The 18095-nt window shown below is 34.9% G+C and overlaps 1 protein-coding gene and 2 pseudogenes across 1 annotated transcript; all 3 read right to left on the bottom strand.

The window, feature by feature from the left end:
* Positions 1-2655: 2655 nt before the first annotated feature.
* Positions 2656-2802, bottom strand: LOC132168265 (U2 spliceosomal RNA; annotated as a pseudogene).
* A 2652-nt stretch (positions 2803-5454) lies between these two features.
* LOC132176909 (gibberellin 2-beta-dioxygenase 2-like) lies at positions 5455-7746 on the bottom strand (annotated as a pseudogene).
* Positions 7747-14474: 6728 nt separating this feature from the next.
* LOC132167177 (gibberellin 2-beta-dioxygenase 2) lies at positions 14475-17405 on the bottom strand. Its single transcript, XM_059578082.2, has 3 exons — positions 16954-17405; positions 15150-15519; positions 14475-14937 (listed from the first exon to the last, which is right to left on the bottom strand). Exons 1-3 carry the CDS (start codon positions 17337-17339, stop codon positions 14683-14685), a joined length of 1011 nt encoding a protein of 336 aa, XP_059434065.2. The 5' UTR covers positions 17340-17405; the 3' UTR covers positions 14475-14682.
* Between the last annotated feature and the right edge of the window lie 690 nt (positions 17406-18095).

Genomic DNA, 18095 nt, shown 5'->3' with positions numbered 1-18095 from the left:
AGAAAGAGAGGGAGGGAAAAAGAAGGAGATAGAACCCAGCTGGATTTGCGCCTTCCCGAGGACTATTCTTGACGTGTCCACATGTGGCACGTCAAGAATTAAGTTTCTTGACGTTTCCACATGTACACGTCAAGAACTTTTTGACGTGCCACATGTGGACACGTCAAGAAATTATTGGCGTGTCACATGTGGACATGTCAATGATTTAAGATAAATTTTTAAATTTTGAATTTATATAATTTTTTTGCTCTTATATAACACATTATAAATACAATATACTTAAAACTAATTAGAGAACAAATAAATTAATATTCTAGATGTACAGATAATAAAATCCATTTTTTCGTGAGGGCTCAATAATTATGTTTTGAGAATCAGATCGAGCTTCTAGGCATTTCCACCGTAGGATCAATGAACAATTGAGATAAGTGAAGGACTCGCCGAACACATATTTTGTGTTGGCCGGGTTCATGTGGAGTTTGCGAGTCTTATAAAATAAATGTATTATGTATGTCCTATTTTTTAAAAATTAAAATGGCTTTCATATTAATATTACTAGAATGATTTATGCATGATAATATTATTAGAATGATTTATGCCAGAATATTACTAAAATGATTTATGCATGACAATATCATATCATATTAATATGGCTATCATTTCATTTCATATTAATATTAATGAAATGTTTGATTTATATATATATATATATATATATATATATATATATATGATAATATTAATTTATACAATACGTATATACCAATTAATTTACAACCTAATTTTTTTTAATACATATAATTTTTTTTTAATTATAATTATTATCAAGCATATTGTATAATTAATGGCACATCAAAATTTTTTGATGCACTAAAAATAACACGTCAAAAATTATTGACATGGCATTTAGACGCACAAAAAATTATTGACGTGGCATTTCAACACGTTAAAAAATTTTGACGTGCCATATCAACACGTCAAAAATTTTTGACGTGTCGAAATCCGCCACGTCAAGAAAGTTTTTATTGACGTGTTTATTTAGACACGTCAAAAACTAATGTTTGCCACATCAACAAAGTCCCTGATTTTTGTAGTGTAAACTCGAGTTTATATATTAATCTTATGGTATATATATAGATTCATTACGCACACATATGTACATGCTCATAAACCCACTCATATACACGCAAATGCACATATTTCTAAATTCATATTTATAATTACAATAGTTCAATTATATCAATTATATTACAAGGAAATTAAATTCATTTTTATTTTTTCAAATACTTAACGTGTTCTCATTATAAAGTTTAAAATAATTAAAATGTGGTTATAAAAACTTATATGAGCCGAGCCGATCAAGTTTATACGAGTTTTGCTTGTTTAATAAGTTCAAACTCTATTTGTCCACGGGCAGATGTGTTCATTTACAGTCATACCACCCACCCATCCCCCATTCTTCTAAGAAAAATAATAAGCCAGTCTGACGATTTATTTTTCAAAAATACTATTTATTTATTTTTAATGTATTTCACTCGTTACTTATTCCAAAATAAATAATAATCTACTCTCATTTATTTTCCAAATACAATATTAATATTGTTTATGTATTGACCGTCTTTATTTAAAATAAATAAATAAATAAAAATTGAGTTAGAGAATCTCGAGCAATGCTATCTAAAATGAGTAATGCTATAAGTCTTTTTAAAGTCATTCCAAATGTGATGTGACTTTTAAAATCTCCGTTAAATTTGCGATGTAAGTTATTGACTTTTGATCTATTGGTGATTTTAAAAGCCGCATCACATTTGAGATAATTCTAGAAGGACTCTAGAAAGACTTATAGCATTATTCATCTAAAATACATAAATAAAAAGTGTAATTCTTGACTTTGAGAATAACATCGGTAAGAATTTGGTGTAAACCATGTCCTTTATGTCTTCCAATAGTGGTTAGCCACATCAACTTAGAGACGTAACGAATAAACCACTCCACACTACATCGACACTACCAATCGGAATATTCCAAAAAAATAAAAAATGAAAGTGATGTCGGAGGAAATAAGGGGGTTCTAAATTTGATTAATACTAGTAAAAAATGAAGAAGAATAAAGTTAGGTGAGAGATATTATTAAAGCCAAAACGAAGGATATTTGAAACCATTCTCTTCGATTCCGACTAACACAATTTTTCATTCTTAACATAGCAGTTACGAGAAAGAGGGGAGCTGGAGGGTAGTGGTATGTGAACAATTTAAAATTAATCTCATTATTAAAATTATTTCAAAATCTATGCCTTTCGAACGAGCTCTAGAGAATGATGGAAGTTGTTTGTGACCAATCCTCAAACAATCAAATTTGGGTTCGAGCCAGGCACCCCATGCTTAACCTAGGGAAAGCCGAATCACCCTCAACTCCAAGGGTGTTGAGGGTGTTTCGGCCTCCAAATGGGGTTGGCGCCATAACCGCCCCCAAGGCCCAATCCACATAGAGAAGGTTAATTTGCCCCAACCCACTATCAGGGATTGAAATTATGTGATCAACTCTCTAACTAAGAATAAATAGTGGAAAATGATAATTGTCATTAAAACAGAAAAAAAAAAACCATTGAAATCGAAATTATTTGTCATTAAAACAAAAAAAAAAAAAAGAGAAATTGAAATTATGTACTCTTTAAGGTAGTGCAACGCAAGGGTGACGCTTTAGAGGCCCAGTAGCATGCTACCAAGATGGACTCTATTCATGTGGCCCAATGGGCCACGCATATACTACACTTGATCTAAGCCGAAAGGCCGAGAAACGGACGGGACTTGTCGTAACTCAAGATGTCTTTTACTATCCGACTTGTCCAGACGCTCGTCTTGTGCTGGCAATGTGGGACAAGGTCACAAGACTACATTAATCTTTCTGAATTACCGATTTTCTATTTCGAGATGAATTTGTGTATAATTGGCTGACCGAGAAAAAAGATTTATTTTTAGCATTAATATTGGCAGACGTTGTGACGTACGTATTACCAGTTCAAAAATAATGAATGCTAAAAAAGAGACGTGAAATGCTCTTCATTTTCAGGATGACTGTGTTTTCTGCAGATGTAATTTAGAAATATGAAAAAGATACATCTTCTGTTCTGTAAGTAAAATATACCATAAATCTAAATATTCTTTTTTTTTTTTAATAAGTAATTCCAAAGATCCATATTGTTCATTCAAAATGAACTACTTGAATTGATTTAAAAAAAAATTAAACTAACAAAATCTTTTTTACACAATTTATAGAATAAATGGGTTGCAGATGGAGGATTCATATTTGATGGGTCTGTTTTTTGAGAGCCTCTTAACCCATTTCTATGGTTTTACTGCTCTGAACAATTGCATGTACTTCAAATTAATTATATATATGGTATTCTCACAATACTTCTAACTTTGATCCTATTCAACCTTTTTTTTTTTTGGCTAAATTGCTGGTCAAACACGTAAAATTCATATTAATTCTCCCACAAGAAATATAACTTAGATTAAAAAATATGTTGAAAATCTCAATCCCTTCTTAAATTCATATTCATAATTACTATAGTTCAATTTATATCAATTATATTACAAGAAAAATTCATTCGTATCTTTTCAAATACTTAAAGTGTTCTCAATATAAAGTTTAAAATAATTAAAATGTGGTTATAGAAACTTATATAAGGCGAGCCAATCGAGTTTATATGAGTTTGGCTTGTTTAATAAGTTCAAACCCTATTTGTCCACAGGTAGATGTGTTCATTTACAGTCATACCACCCACCCACCCATCCCCCTCCTTCTAAGAAAAATAATAAGCTAGTCGGATCATTTATTTTTTAAAAATACTATTATTTTTTGGAGAATGTCGAGTCACCAATTGCAAACTTTGATAATTTGAATTGGTAGAAGGTTAATTTGACAAAGTTTTTGGTCCTCACTGAGATAGCACGAGATGTGTTGACGATTCTAGTTACCATTGTTGCCTCAAAGTCATCATTTAGCATTAAAGGTGGTATGCTAACAATCATGCCCAATTGTATCGTCATTGACAATGCAGACGGAAGTTGAGGCTTAAGGGAAGGACTTTGTCAAATGGGGTATTTTTAGGTTGATATTCTGGTAATATAGCTTCATCGATCACTTTGTTAGTTTGTTGTCTTCATTGCTATTTACTTGTTTGGTTAATTATATATTATAGTATGAAGTATGCTTATGTTTGATTTGTTTGGGTATTGAAGGGATCAAATCAAAAGACTATGCCATTATGGTTGCTACCTTGATGGCTTGGGGAGTTGGAACTACTTGTTGGCTCATCTCATTTTTGAGGCACTGTATTTTGAGATTACATTGTGTTGCTTACTTGTTTATGTGTTGGTCCATTTTAGAGTTAAATTTTTATTATTTGTAAGTTGAGATATTTAAAAACATTCGGTGAAATTACCGACTTACCGATCGACAAGGGTTGGAGCGATAGGCGAAAGAGCCCCTATTGTCACCGTTTTATCCAACTCCCACCCTTGCTCTCAAGCTACATCTTTATTTTTAGCAATAATATTACTCGATCTCTGTGATGCTTACATAATCAAGGTAAATCGCATGTGGATTAATTGGGATCAGTATCCAATTAAGGTTTGAATTTTTTTAAGCGTATAGTTTGAATTAACTCTGAAACATTATTAAAATTGTTACTTTGAGTATGGTTTTGATAAAGAGTAGTGTTGTATCAATTTATTTCATCGTAACATGCTTGAAAAATACCAGAAAATATACAATATGTAAATTAAAGAAACCAACATATATATATATGGTAGAGACCGATCGATGGAGTAAATTAATTAAGAAAATTAAGCATAGAATTGATAGATAATTAAATATTGAAAGTACATATATATTAGGGTTAAATTCACTTTACCCCCTAAAGTTTTAAGGGTTTTTCAAATCGAACCTCAATGTTTAAAAATTGGCAATGTACCCCCCTTAATGTTTTAAAATTTTTCAATTCAGACCCTCCATTACTAATTTCCGTCTAGTTGGACGAAAATCATCTCACGTGCGTCTCACGTGGGATTTTGATGTCATCTATTCCAATTTTGCCCTCATTAAAACTTATGAAATTGAGGGTAATTTCATAAGTTTTAATGAGAGCAAAATTAGAATAGATGGCATCAAAATAATCCCATGTGAGATGCACGTGGGATAATTTCCGTCCAATTAGACTGAAATTAGTAACGGAGGGTCTGAATTAAAAATTTTTGAAACATTAGGGGGGTACATTGTCAATTTTTAAACATTGAGATTCGAATTGAAAAACCCTTCAAACTTTAGAGGGGTAAAGTGAATTTTTCCTTATCTATTAATACTTTTTCTTTGAGGTGTTTGGAACAAAGAAAGTAGTTATTTTAATTATATTAATTTCGTCATTAATTTGTTTCTGGAAGCAAATTCCGTCAAGTACTACTGCTTCCTACGCGGAAGATGCCAAAACAGTCATCCGCTAGGCGGAGATTCCCAGAGTATAAGTTTGCCTTGTATTGCCCCCAAGTGAAGGGGTTGTAGAGAAGGGGCCTATCGGGGGTGACCATTCCTGGAAGTGCAGATATCTATTCTTCAAGGGATGGTGCCCTAAAGAAGGCAATTGACATTCTAGGCTCCGATGTATTTGTTAGTAGGGGTGTCAATGCGGGCGGTTTTTAACCGCCCGCTAACCACTAACCAGTATAACCGTTAACTGCTAACCGCTTAATCGCTTAATTGTATTAACTACTAACGCCTAACCGCTATAACTACTTAGTGGTTATTGGGTTTACTAACCGTAACCGCTAACCGTTAATCGCCTTTTTATATAATATATTTTTATAATTATAATTATAAAAATATTTATACATATAACATAATCACTTGATCATTAAATCACAATTTTTTTAAAAAAATAATTAAATCACAATTTGAGTATTAATATATTATCTCTATAATTTATATGATTATATCATATAATCACTTAATCATTAAATCACAATTTGAGTATTAATATATTATCACTATAATTTATATGATTATATCACATAATCAATTGATCATTAAATCATTTGATTATATAATAACAAATTATACATATATAATATGACATAACTCATAAGTTACCAATTCATACTAATACAATAATTAAATATCGAGAGACTTATTTCCAATGTATGTTATAAACTTATAAGTCTATATATGTTTTAAGTCTATATAAGTCTACATATGAATAATATAAATGTATAAGATCAATGCTTAATCATATGATTTAATAACAATTCAAATACTTTATTCAAGACTTCAAGTGAATCATATTATTAATGTACAATGATGATATAATTCGTATAATATCAAATTAAGTAATGGACATTGGATTAAACAATGACTAATGTGTTACTTATAAACACAATTTAAGTATTAATGTATTATCATTATATATTGTGGCAGTTGTCTGAATTTTGAACTTTTTTTATATGTTGTGATGAATTTTTTTTTTTTTTTTTAAGTTAACCTGTTATGATTTAATATTTAAGGAAATTTTTTTAAAGTACAAGTAAATGTAAATTCTGGGTCAAATATTTTTTATTTTTCAATATGGGCTCTTTTTATAGCAATTGGGCCCAAGTAGACACTAAAAATACAAAAAAAAAAAAAGGGTAAAAAAAAAGCCCAAAAAGCCCAAAAAAAAAAGAAAAACAAAAAGGCCCAAAAAGCCCTAAAGGAAGCCCCAAAACGCCCAAAAAGCCCCAAAGAAAACCAAATTTAAAAAAAACGGTTAGCAGGCGGTTATCTATTTCACTAACCGCCTTAACACCCCTATTTGTTAGTGCCCTGTGTCGGACGCTCACAAATCTCCCATTTGTCATAGCCTTCAAAAACCACACAACGTACATACAAATTAATTGACATATCGAAACTATGAGAGAGAGAGAGAGAGAGAGAGAAAGAGAGAGAGCAAACATACATGTAAAATGTCACCCACAAAAGCACAAAAGGCAGAAGGGTTAGGAGGGATCGAGATCCACTGATCATTCCCTACACGAATCTGTAGGCTAGGCACATCGTTTGATTTGAGGAGGGTAAAGATCTGAGGGTCACTATGCTCTATAAATGCAATACCGGGATCATTGGATGGTGGATAGTGATTGAGCCTCAAGATTGAGTCACTTTCATCGTCCCTGATCAGGTCAGTCAAGATTGAAGCCTTAGACAGCCCCAAGCCCCTTACCGTCAGACCCAATAGCGTACATGTCAGCTTTCTAACTGCGTCAGCATAGTCACGCGCTGCAGTGCTGTCATACGCACCGCATGCAAACACAAATCAGTCAAATTCCCAGAGCAAGCTTACATTAAACTCACACATGTTGATGCATGCATGTCTCTTATCTGTATGACTTTTACTTTCTATTTCAATTCACATTATTTTTAGAGTAGTGATTTCTACCATTACTCTAAATCAGAAGGCATTGCAAAACAAACCATCCATGAATGCGGCGTAGAATGAAAAAAACAAATAGAGGGAAGAAAAATGTTGAATACCCGAAGTAGTAAGGGCAATCGGGGATTAATTGGGGCATCCGAAGGATGTATTGTTGACTATTATGATTGGTACTAAGTGTAAGATATTCCAACCGTGCCGCATCTCCATTGGGGCCTATGGTGTTGCATCCATACACGTAAGGCTTAGCGCCATCTAGCTCGGCACCAATTTTTTCATACATTGGTCGGTTAAAAAAGTGGAAGCTTTCATGTTCTAGTGTTTGTATGAGGTTCTGAAGGACACCATGCTTGACCACCGTAAAAAAAACCATATTTTTCACACGCCCTAACAATCTGCCCTTCCACCTTTCCTTTACTCTCCGGAAGGTCTATTTCAATAATTTCCAAGACTCCAAGTTTTTCGATTACTAGCTAGCGGGGTTGCTGAGGGTATGGCCACAGTAACAGAGAGAGCAAATATATACATAACGATAATAAAACACACAGCAAGTCGTTGCACATGAGTTTGTAATAAATGGGGGCATACGTGCGAGAGAGAGAGAGAGAGAGAAAATGTAAGAATTGGACTTTTAAAATAGTGATTATATATGGTTTTTTTTTTTTGTTCCTAATTGAATGAGGGAAAGGACTACAGGGGAGGATCATTCATATTCCTGATCCGAATGGAAGATAGAATAGGCGATCATGTGGGAATGCTTCCTAAAACAAGATGGGAAGCGGGCCATTTAACTAGAGCATGTGCCCGAAAATTGGCACTACGAGAAACCTTCAAAGCATTCCAACTTTGAAAGGGAGCTAAAACTACTCTAATATCAAAAATACAATTCGCAAAGTTCCAAGAAGAGAAGAGGGAAGGGTTGTTAATAGCTAACACCACTAGGAGAGCGTCACCTTCCAAAGACAGAAAATTACAACCAAAAGAGGCTACCAGTCAAGTGGTCAGCAAGGTAGCAAGGGCCTCTCCTTGAAGGGTATCTGGACAATTTAACCTTTGTGTAGCAGCACCTACAATAGCACCATTCTCGTCACTTAGCACAACAGTAGCAACAACAAAAGACCCCTTCACAGCAACGTCAAAGTTGCCTTTAATCCAACCAGCAGGGGGCATCCGCAAAGAGGGAAGGGCCAGCTCTGACCAAGTCGAAAGATGATTATTAAAGGAGCTAGAGACTTCATAAATGACTTTGCTGGGGATAGGTTGCACCCCTTCATGGATAAGAAGGTTCCTGTATCTCCAAATAATATCCAAAATGAGAGCTGCAAACAGTTGAAACTTCCTAACTTCAACCTTAGTAATGTTGAAAATAGCCACAGGGGAGAGAATAGCAAGAATCCATTCTAAAATAGACAGTGGAAAAATCGGAAATGGATAGAGACCAAGAGAGGACCTCCACAAAATTCTCGCCAAATCGCATTCCAAGGAAATATGAGAAAGTGTCTCCGGGGGACCTTTACAGAAGGGACAAAGCCAAGCTGCCCGATCCACACTAGCAACAAACCTACCAATCTTTGCTATAGAAGGAAGAATATCACATGCAACCTTCCATAATAAGTGCTTAAACCTAGCTTAAATTTTTAATCTCCAAAGGGAAGTCCAAGCTTCAGCAGATAAGGGAGAAACCCTGCCCCCCAAGGGAAGAGAGAGCTCATCGGCTAACTTCACTGAAAAAATTCCTGAAAGAGAGGGAACCCAACACCACTTGTCAAAGTGAGGAGAGAGAGGCAAGTGGATGCTAAGAATATGTTGAACCGTAAGAGGATCAAAAAGATCCTCCATTGTGTAGGATGGAAGCCCCACCAAATTTTCATTCGGAATAGGCTTAAAATTAGGCATCAAGGGGATCCATGGGTTATTCCAAATATCAATATTCTGACCACTAGAAATAGAAATGCGGGCTCCCTGCTCCACTACCTTTCTATTCTTAAGGAGCCCTTTCCAAAGCCAAGAAGATAGAGCATTAAAGGGGGCATTCAAAAAGGAAACACCATGTTTGAGGTACTTTTACCTCTTAGAGAATCCACCCAAAGATGGGGTTGATTGGCAGTCATCTTCCAACCAAGCCTAGCAAGAAGAGAATTGTTAATGACTTCCATAGACCGGATGCCTAAGCCACCCAAAGACTTAGGCTTACAAATATTATCCCAAGACAGAAGGGAAAGACAATGCTTTTTTTCTTGTGGATAACCCCACCAAAACTTCCGTACGCTGGAGTTGATAGAAGCACATAAGGACTTGGGGAGAAGAGACAAAGACATGAGATAGGTAGGAATAGCATTGGCCACAGACTTCACCAAAGTGGTTCTCGCAGCCTGAGAAAGAAGCCTAGCTTTCCAACCTGAAATTCTAGCAAGAATTCTGTCTTTGAACTCAATAAAAGAGTCCTTCTTTCTCCTATGCTTAAAAAGAGGAATACCCAAATATTTAGGCCAAGAGGGGATCAAAGCCAAGTGAAGAATTCCGTTGACATCATTTTTAGCATTAGAACTACAATTCCTACTAAAGAAAATAGCAGCTTTGGATATGTTAATATGTTGTCCTGACCAAGAGGAATAAGTGTTAAGACACTTTAAAATCACCCTAGCTTTTCTTTTATTAGCCCTGGAAAAAATAATAACATCATCAGCAAACAAAAGGTGAGAATTAGGAGGACACATCCTAGCCATTTTGATGCCATGAAGAAGACCCAAGTTTTCTTCTCTTTCAATTAGTCTGGACAAAATCTTAGCTTCCAAAATAAACAAAAAAGGAGAGAGAGGATCTCCTTGCCTTAAACCCCAAGAAGGAGTGAACTTGCCAAAAGGAGCACCATCAAGAAGAATAGAGAACAAAGAAATAGTAATGCATTGCCTAATCCATTGAATCCAAGTAAAGTTAAAACCCAACAGCTCTAGGATTTTAAGCAAAAATTCTCATTCTATAGAATCAAAGGCTTTCTCCATATCTAGCTTTAAAGCCACTAAACCACCATTCCCCTTTTTTTGCTTCACGGAATGAAAAACCTTATGAGCAAGAATGGTATTATCATGGATAGACTCCCCTTTAAGAAAAGCTGACTGATAAGGAGAGATGATCTTGCTCAATAGAGGTTTAAATCTGTTTGAAAGAATTTTAGAAATAATCTTGTAATTAAAATTAGTAAGACTAATGGGCCTAAAGTGATGCACCAAGTAAGGATTATCAACCTTGGGGATAAGGGCTATATTAGTGTGGTTGAACTCCTTAAGCAAAAAACTACCCCTGAAAAAAGATTGAACCGAATCCACAACACTCACTTTCACTATTGGCCAATAAGACTTGTAAAACAACCCAGTCATACCGTCAGGACCAGGGGCTTTATTTAAACCTAAATAAGAAATAGCCAAGAAAATTTCATTCTCATCAGGAATTAAACAAAGGGAAACATTCTCCTCTTCTGTAACAACCTTATCAACCAAACTAGTAAAGCTATAATCAAAAACCGGATGAGTAGAAGTAAACAAGAAACTAAAATGCTGCACCAAATAATTTCCAATATTTTCCCTACCACCAAAAATAGTACCTTCAGCAGTCTTTAAGGAAGAGATAGTTATACATGTGCCTACAGATAGTAGAAGCATGAAAGAATTTAGTGTTATGATCTGTACAGGTAAGCCACAACTCTCTAGACTTCTGCTTCCAAAGAACTTCTTCCCTCAGCAGTTGCTCTTGCAACTCATTTTGCAAAGTAGTCTCTCTTGCCACATTAACAGGAGAGTGGGGACTAGATTGAATCGCACAAATATCAGGCATCAATGCTTTTATCTTATGCTTAATATGGCCAAAATGATGCTGGTTCCAAAACTTCAAAGCACTCTTCGTACTCTTCCATTTTTTGCTCAAAGAAAAAGCAGGAGAACCCTCAACCTCAGCCAACCAGGTATGCGCAACAACTAAATGACTGGACTAATCCCTAGTCCAGGAAGCTTTAAAATGGAAAGGCTTAGGAAGATTCCTGTAGGAACCAGCCGTGGAAATCAAAATGGGACAATGATCTTACTGGGTTGCAGGAAAGTGGTTAACCAGAGAATTGGGAAAAGAATGAACCCAATTTTGATTAGTCAAGCCCCTGTCAAGCCTCTCCCTAATATTAGCCCTACCAACCCTACAATTGCTCCAAGTAAATCTATTACCCACAAAACCAAGATCCACCAGAGCATTCAAATGCACAAAATTAACAAAATTGCCATGAGAAGAAGAACCAAAATCACGGCCACCTCTCTTCTCAGACGAGGACAAAATGGAGTTGAAATCTCCTAATAACAACCAAGCTCCACCAAAAGAGTTACCCAATTTAGACAAAACAGACCAAAAAGCATCACGTCTCTGGCTAATATGAGGAGCATAAACACCAGAGAAAAGCCACGGACAATGAGAAGGTTCTGAGTACACCAAACAAGAAATATAGTTCTTATCAAGATGGACAGGCTCAATATCCACACCATGCTTCCAAGCCAAGTAGAGACCACCTTGAAGACCTGAAGGAAGAAACCTCTAACCAGGCTGAGAAACCCAAACCATACAGAGAAGGTTGAAAACGCGAAGATGAAACTTTACCACGCTCGTAGTTATGTCTATGGCGTTCATAAAAATAAAATTTATTAGAGATATTTTTATTTGTTCAAAAATTAACTGTAATGAATCATTTCGCAATCTTAGAGAATTTTCACCATTATTATTATTATTATTATTTTCAGTAATTGCTAGTTTTCACGCCACAATCATATTATATTGACGTGATATTGGTGTATTGTCCTAATTAATCCTTATATCAATCTTTATTTAAAAAATAAAAAATTAAGGACTATTAACTCATGCCACGTCATTATAATTTATCCCCATAACCGATGGTGTATATGAGGATTGATTTTTTCAGTTGTGGGAACAAGGTGATGGGGTGACAAATAAAATTTCTTAAAATCCCCCTCCCCCACATTAATAACGTCTTGATTCTGCTTCAATTGGACCATAAATAATACTATTTTGTCCCCCACCCCCGCTTTTTTTTTTTTTTTTTTTTCTTTTTTTGACCTTTTTCACTCATCTCTTTTTTGAGAAATTAATTCAAATCTTATACAATCTAAACTTGAGTTTATATATTAATCTTAATATATATATATACCCACTCATATACATGCAAATGCACATATTTCTAAATTCATATTCATAATTACAATAGCTTAATTTATATCAATTATATTACAAAGAAAATCTTTTCAAATAGTACTTAACGTGCTCTCATTATAAAGTTTAAAATAATTAAAATGAGATTAAAAAAGTTATATGAGCCAAGCCAAGTGTATATGAGTTTTGCTTGTTTAATAAGGTTAAGCTCTATTTGTTTAATAAATAAACCAAACTCGAATTGATCAGCTGGTCCGAGCTCAGCCCGAGCCTGTTCAAGAGTAGATGTGTTCATTTACAGTTACAACACCCACCCATCCCCCTTTCCATCTAAGAAAAATAAAAACAATCTGGTTTATTTTTCAAAAATACTATTTATTTATATATTTCACTCGTTACTTATTCCAATATAAAATATAAATAATAATCTACTCTCATTTATTTTCCAAATGCAATATTAATATTGTTTATGTATTGACTCTCGTTAATTTTTATTTTTATTTTTTTTTTAATTTTGAGTTAGAGAATCTCGATCAACACTATCTAAAATACATTATACATAAACAAAAAGTGTAATTCTCGACTTCGAGAATAACTTCTATAGTGATTGGGGGTTCTAAATTTGATTTTAAGTAAATAAATAATAAAAAAAAATGAAGAAGAATAAACTAGTTAGAGTTATTATTAAAGCGAAGGAATTCTTTATTCTTAACATAGCAGTTTGAAAGAAAAATTTTGCAACGCAAGTGTGACGGTTTAGAGGCCCAGTAGGTAGCTACGGAGCAGGACTCTATTCATGTGGCCCAATACGTCACGTATATTCTACACTTGATCTAAGCCGAAAGGCCGAGAAAGGAATGAAACTTGTCGTCACTCATGCTGTCTTTTATTATCCGTCTTGTCCATGCATGCGCTCGTCTGGTGCTGGAAATGTGGGACAAGACTACATTAACCTTTATGAATTACTGATTTTCTATTTTGAGATGAATTTGTGTATAATTGGCCGAACGAGGAAAAGATTTACTTTTAGCATTAATATTGGCAGACGTACGTTGTGACCTGTTAATTACCAGTGCAAAAATAATGAATGCTAATAAAGACATCAAATGCTCTCCATTTTCAGGATGACTTTGTTTTTTGGCAGATGTAATTTAGAGATATGAAAAACAGACCTCCTTATTTAAGTAAAATATACTATAAATCTAAAGATTCTTTTTTTTTTTTTTTAATAAGCTTCCAAAGATTCAGATTGTTCATTCAAAATGAACTACTTGAATGGATTTTAAAAAAATAATAATAATAATTCAAAATCTCTAGTTGATGTGGAAGGGTGCATGGGTTCTAGAGGGAAGGTGTTGTGAGAAAGTACAGTATATATTAAGAAGGTGATGTTTAGTCTTGTTTCTACTGATCCCAAAACATGAATATTTGTACAAAATTAAATTATTGTTATCATTTTTATTTATTTCTGTGGTTTGTAAGTCTCCAGCACCCTCCTACTCCTAGCTAGCAATACGACATTGTCAAAAATTCTGTAGAAATGATGTGGATGTTGTCAATTTCCTGTCATATTTGATGGCCCTGCTTTGATTTATTGTGTTCATGATTGTAGTGGGACATTTTCATTTTCTTTTAATAACTTATACACCGGGTAAGAATGATTTCTTCTCGCCAAATTTAAAAGAAAACTTTGTCCATTGGTTGCCTGTAGTTAATTAGCTAATGAGCATCAAATAATGTTACCAATGGATCCATGGAGGCATAAATAAGGACACAAAACTTGAGATATAATAGGGCATTTTTCTTCCATGACTAAAACTACACTAGCACAAACTTTTTTTTTCCCATTCTAAGATTACAAGTCTACATCCTTTTCTAAGCACAAACTACGGGATCGATCGAGAGCTTTGTATACAGTACTTGATGCCCCTTCTTCCTACCCCCACTCCCCCCACAAAGAAAAAAAAAGAAAAAGGAAATCCACAAAAGAACCCTTCATATCTTGGAATTGCTCAATTCAGTACTCTTCTTTGCATGCCATGAAAAGGTCAAGACGAGTATCGTCCAGGCGGAGAGAGTATGCTGTTTTCTTGTATTCCGCCCAAGTGAAGGGCCTGTAGAGAGAGAGCCTGTTGGGGGCCACCATTTCTGGAGGTGCAGCTATCCTTGCTTGTAGGGGTGGAGCCCCAAAGAAGGCCATCGACATTCTAGACTTGCGCGAGTATGTTAGGGCCCTGTGTCGCACGCTCACAAGTCTCCCATTTGTCATAGCCTTCAATTACACAAAAACAAACGCACAATATTATATCATTAATTGTTATATAATTGAAATAATTCACAGTAAAAATATTCAGGGAATATATATATATATATATATATATATATATAACTTGGGTGTCTTTAGTTTTTTCCAAGGGTTACAAATTGTTAGGAAAGAACTATTTAACCACAGATTTTTTTTTTTTTTTTGAGAGAGAGAGAGACCTGTAACATGTCACCCACATTAACCCAAAAGGCAGTAGGGTCAGGAGGGACGGGGATCCAAACACCATCCTCAATAGAAATTTGAAGGCCACCGACATCGTTGGATCGGAGGAGGGTCAAGATCTGAGGGTCAGAATGGGCTCCAAAACCAACCTTACTATTAGCATAGGAGGAGGGTGAGGAGTCCCGATCGTTGGAGTCCACTTGTATAGGAGGATAGTGATTGAGCCTGAGGATTGAGTCACTATCAACGTCCCTGATGAGCCTGGTGAAGAGTGATCTATCAGAGACCAAGAGGCCCTCAGCCGTCAGATCCAATAGCTCACATGCCAGCTCCCTAACTGCTTCAACATATCCATTCACAGCAGAGCTGTCATAACGCAAACACAAATCACATTCACACATCAGTCAGGACTCAGAACTCCAGTGGCAGTCCCAGCGTACGTTAAACTCACACATGTCTCTGACTCTGATTGACCAGTGCTTTGCTTCGCCTTATCTGTGATAGTTATATAAATATATATATATATATACATATACATATCAATTTTAGATTGCTTTTCTTTTCTATTTTTGGGTGTTTTCCGGCCTTTTTAGCTTTTTTTCATTTTGATTTGATTGGACCTTCCTGATGTATCTCTGTCTTGTCATTCTGATCGTACTTTGTACGATCTTCCTTTTTTGATTTTCTATTCATTTCTACCACCAAACCTAACTATCCCCCCCACACCCCCTCCCCACGCGCCACCTCGGACATGCATTACAAATTTACAGACCACCACCCACCATGCTTTAATTCCCTGCCTTGTAGGAGAAAGTTGAATATCCCCTTCTTAATCCCATTTCCCATGTGGCTCCAAATCCTTCTTCTTTTATATGCTTTTCACGTGTTTTGATGGTTTCATTCAATCATCTGTGCAAATCCAGTTGCATATTTATTTTTAATAATTTGTTCAGCTAAAAAAGTTGCATGAAATAAATATACACTGCAATCTAGGAAACCAAATTCATGCGTGTGACAGCCTTTTCCTACAACTCAACCCTAACCAGCCAACATGTCATCCATCGGTCCTTTCCCAGAACCCTGCCACGCTATTAGCATAACGAATATATCCTGTTTAACAAGTGCAAAATCATAATGATTGTCCTCTCAAATACTTCCATAAAATGCTATACACTAAACATTATTTGTAAGCATGGTCTACACTACCATTTCTTATATATTTGTTCTCCTTATATATATAGCCTGGCCGCCATGCAAAAATTAGTATAATTTAACAAAAACCTACAACTTATACATGAGAATCGCAACTAATATTAGATATCTCTCGTGTTTTTTTTTTTCTTTTTTTTTTTTGTCATTAATTTCAAGAACCACGTGACTTCTTCTTTTGTCTTTTTTCCTTGGATGGCAATGTAAATTTTTTTTCCTTGCCCATTACTCAGCTATTACCCACTAAAATTTTTGGCCTTAAACCCCAACCCAACACAAGCTCTGGCTCTATTTCTGTTTGAAACTCTAATTAATTTTTATTAAATTTTCATCGACACATGATTTTTTATTTTTAAAATGATACAAAAGTGGCTTATAGAATTATTCTCTCGTTGTGTGTCTCTGTTTAAACGTGTAATGTCTCTGCTTGAACTTGTAATTAATTATTATTAAATTTTGATCGACGGATAATTTTTTATTCTTAAAATGACATAAAAGTGACTTATGAGAAACACCGAGAGAGGAACACAAAGGCATGCAAGAACCATTGGAATGAGAAAAATAAAAGGAGGCAAGAGAAGTGGTAAATACCTGAATTTGGAAGGGTTATTGGAGATGGTTGTGGATCTCTGAGCGATGGAGAGTGGATTGGTATTAAGTGTGAGATATTCGACCTCTCCCGTATCTCCATTGAAGCCTATGTTCTTGCAACCATAGCCTAGAGGATCAGCCGGCCCAGCCCGTTGTTTTTCAGACAGTGGTAGGGAGAAAAATCTGAGGGCTTGTTCTTCTAGTTTTAGTATAACATCCTGCGGGACGCCATGGTTGACCACCTTAAAAAAACCGTATTCTTCGCAGGCCTTGACGATCACCTTTGAGACCTCCGATCTCTCCGCCGAAAGGTCCACTACAGGAAGCTCCATGGCTCGAAGTTTTTCGTTGCCAACCGCCGTTGGCGACGGTACCACCACCACCATTGAAATTTTCTATGCAGAGAGAAAAAGAAGCGAGAGAGAGAGAGAGAGAGAATGTATGTGAGGAAGGACGAGAAGGAAGGCAACGGAGTTTTGAAGAAGTGATAATGAGATATTTATGGGCGAGATAGAAAGAGAGAGAGTGGTGAGAATTGTAATTATAAAATATTGATGGGCTACGCATTAGGTCACACTCGTAGATTGGTCTATGACTTTCAGAATGATCTATGGCTTGCAGAAAAAAATGTTGATTGGAGATATTTTTGTTCAATTTTTTTGTTTATGGGATTTTCGTGCAAAAATTAGGACTGAGATTCCCTTTTATTGGGGGAGAAATTAGAAGTTTTTCAATTATTTATTGTGATTTTTTATTTTAAATTTAATAATCTATAAAATATCAGCAATTTTTGTATAAGCGAGGAATTAAGTGCTAACTTTTGTTTTACCGAAATTTAAATAATTTTATATATTATTAGATGTAAAATAAAGGGTTACGATTAACAATTAAAGAATCTCTAATTTCTCTCAAAATTGGAGGGGATCCAGATTCCAAAAATTATTTGTAAATAATTCTTTCCCAATCTCATATTTTTTATCATTATTTCTTTGTATAAATATGTTGAGTAATGCTGTTATTAAAATATCAGCATTAATGCTGTAATTTAATTAATGGTCAAGATTGAATCACTTATTTTTAGAAGCTTTTAATAGGAGAGAGAAAATGAAGAGAAATTTTAAGAAATTTAATCTTGACCGTTG

The sequence above is a fragment of the Corylus avellana genome, chromosome 2 (genome assembly GCF_965113065.1).
Source record: "Corylus avellana chromosome 2, dhCorAvel1.hap1.2, whole genome shotgun sequence".
Taxonomy (NCBI): Eukaryota; Viridiplantae; Streptophyta; class Magnoliopsida; order Fagales; family Betulaceae; genus Corylus; species Corylus avellana.
The sequence above is the reverse complement of the archived record's forward strand: the minus strand, read 5'-3'. Positions and strand labels throughout refer to the sequence as shown.

Coding starts and splice junctions, on each gene's coding strand:
- LOC132167177 (XM_059578082.2), bottom strand. CDS start 17,339: ATGGTGGTGGTGGTACCGTCGCCAACGGCGGTTGGCAACGAAAAACTT. Junction 15,520..16,953: donor AATAACCCTTCCAAATTCAG/GTATTTACCACT, acceptor GCGTTATGACAG/CTCTGCTGTGAATGGATATG. Junction 14,938..15,149: donor ATGTGGGTGACATGTTACAG/GTCTCTCTCTCT, acceptor GTGTAATTGAAG/GCTATGACAAATGGGAGACT.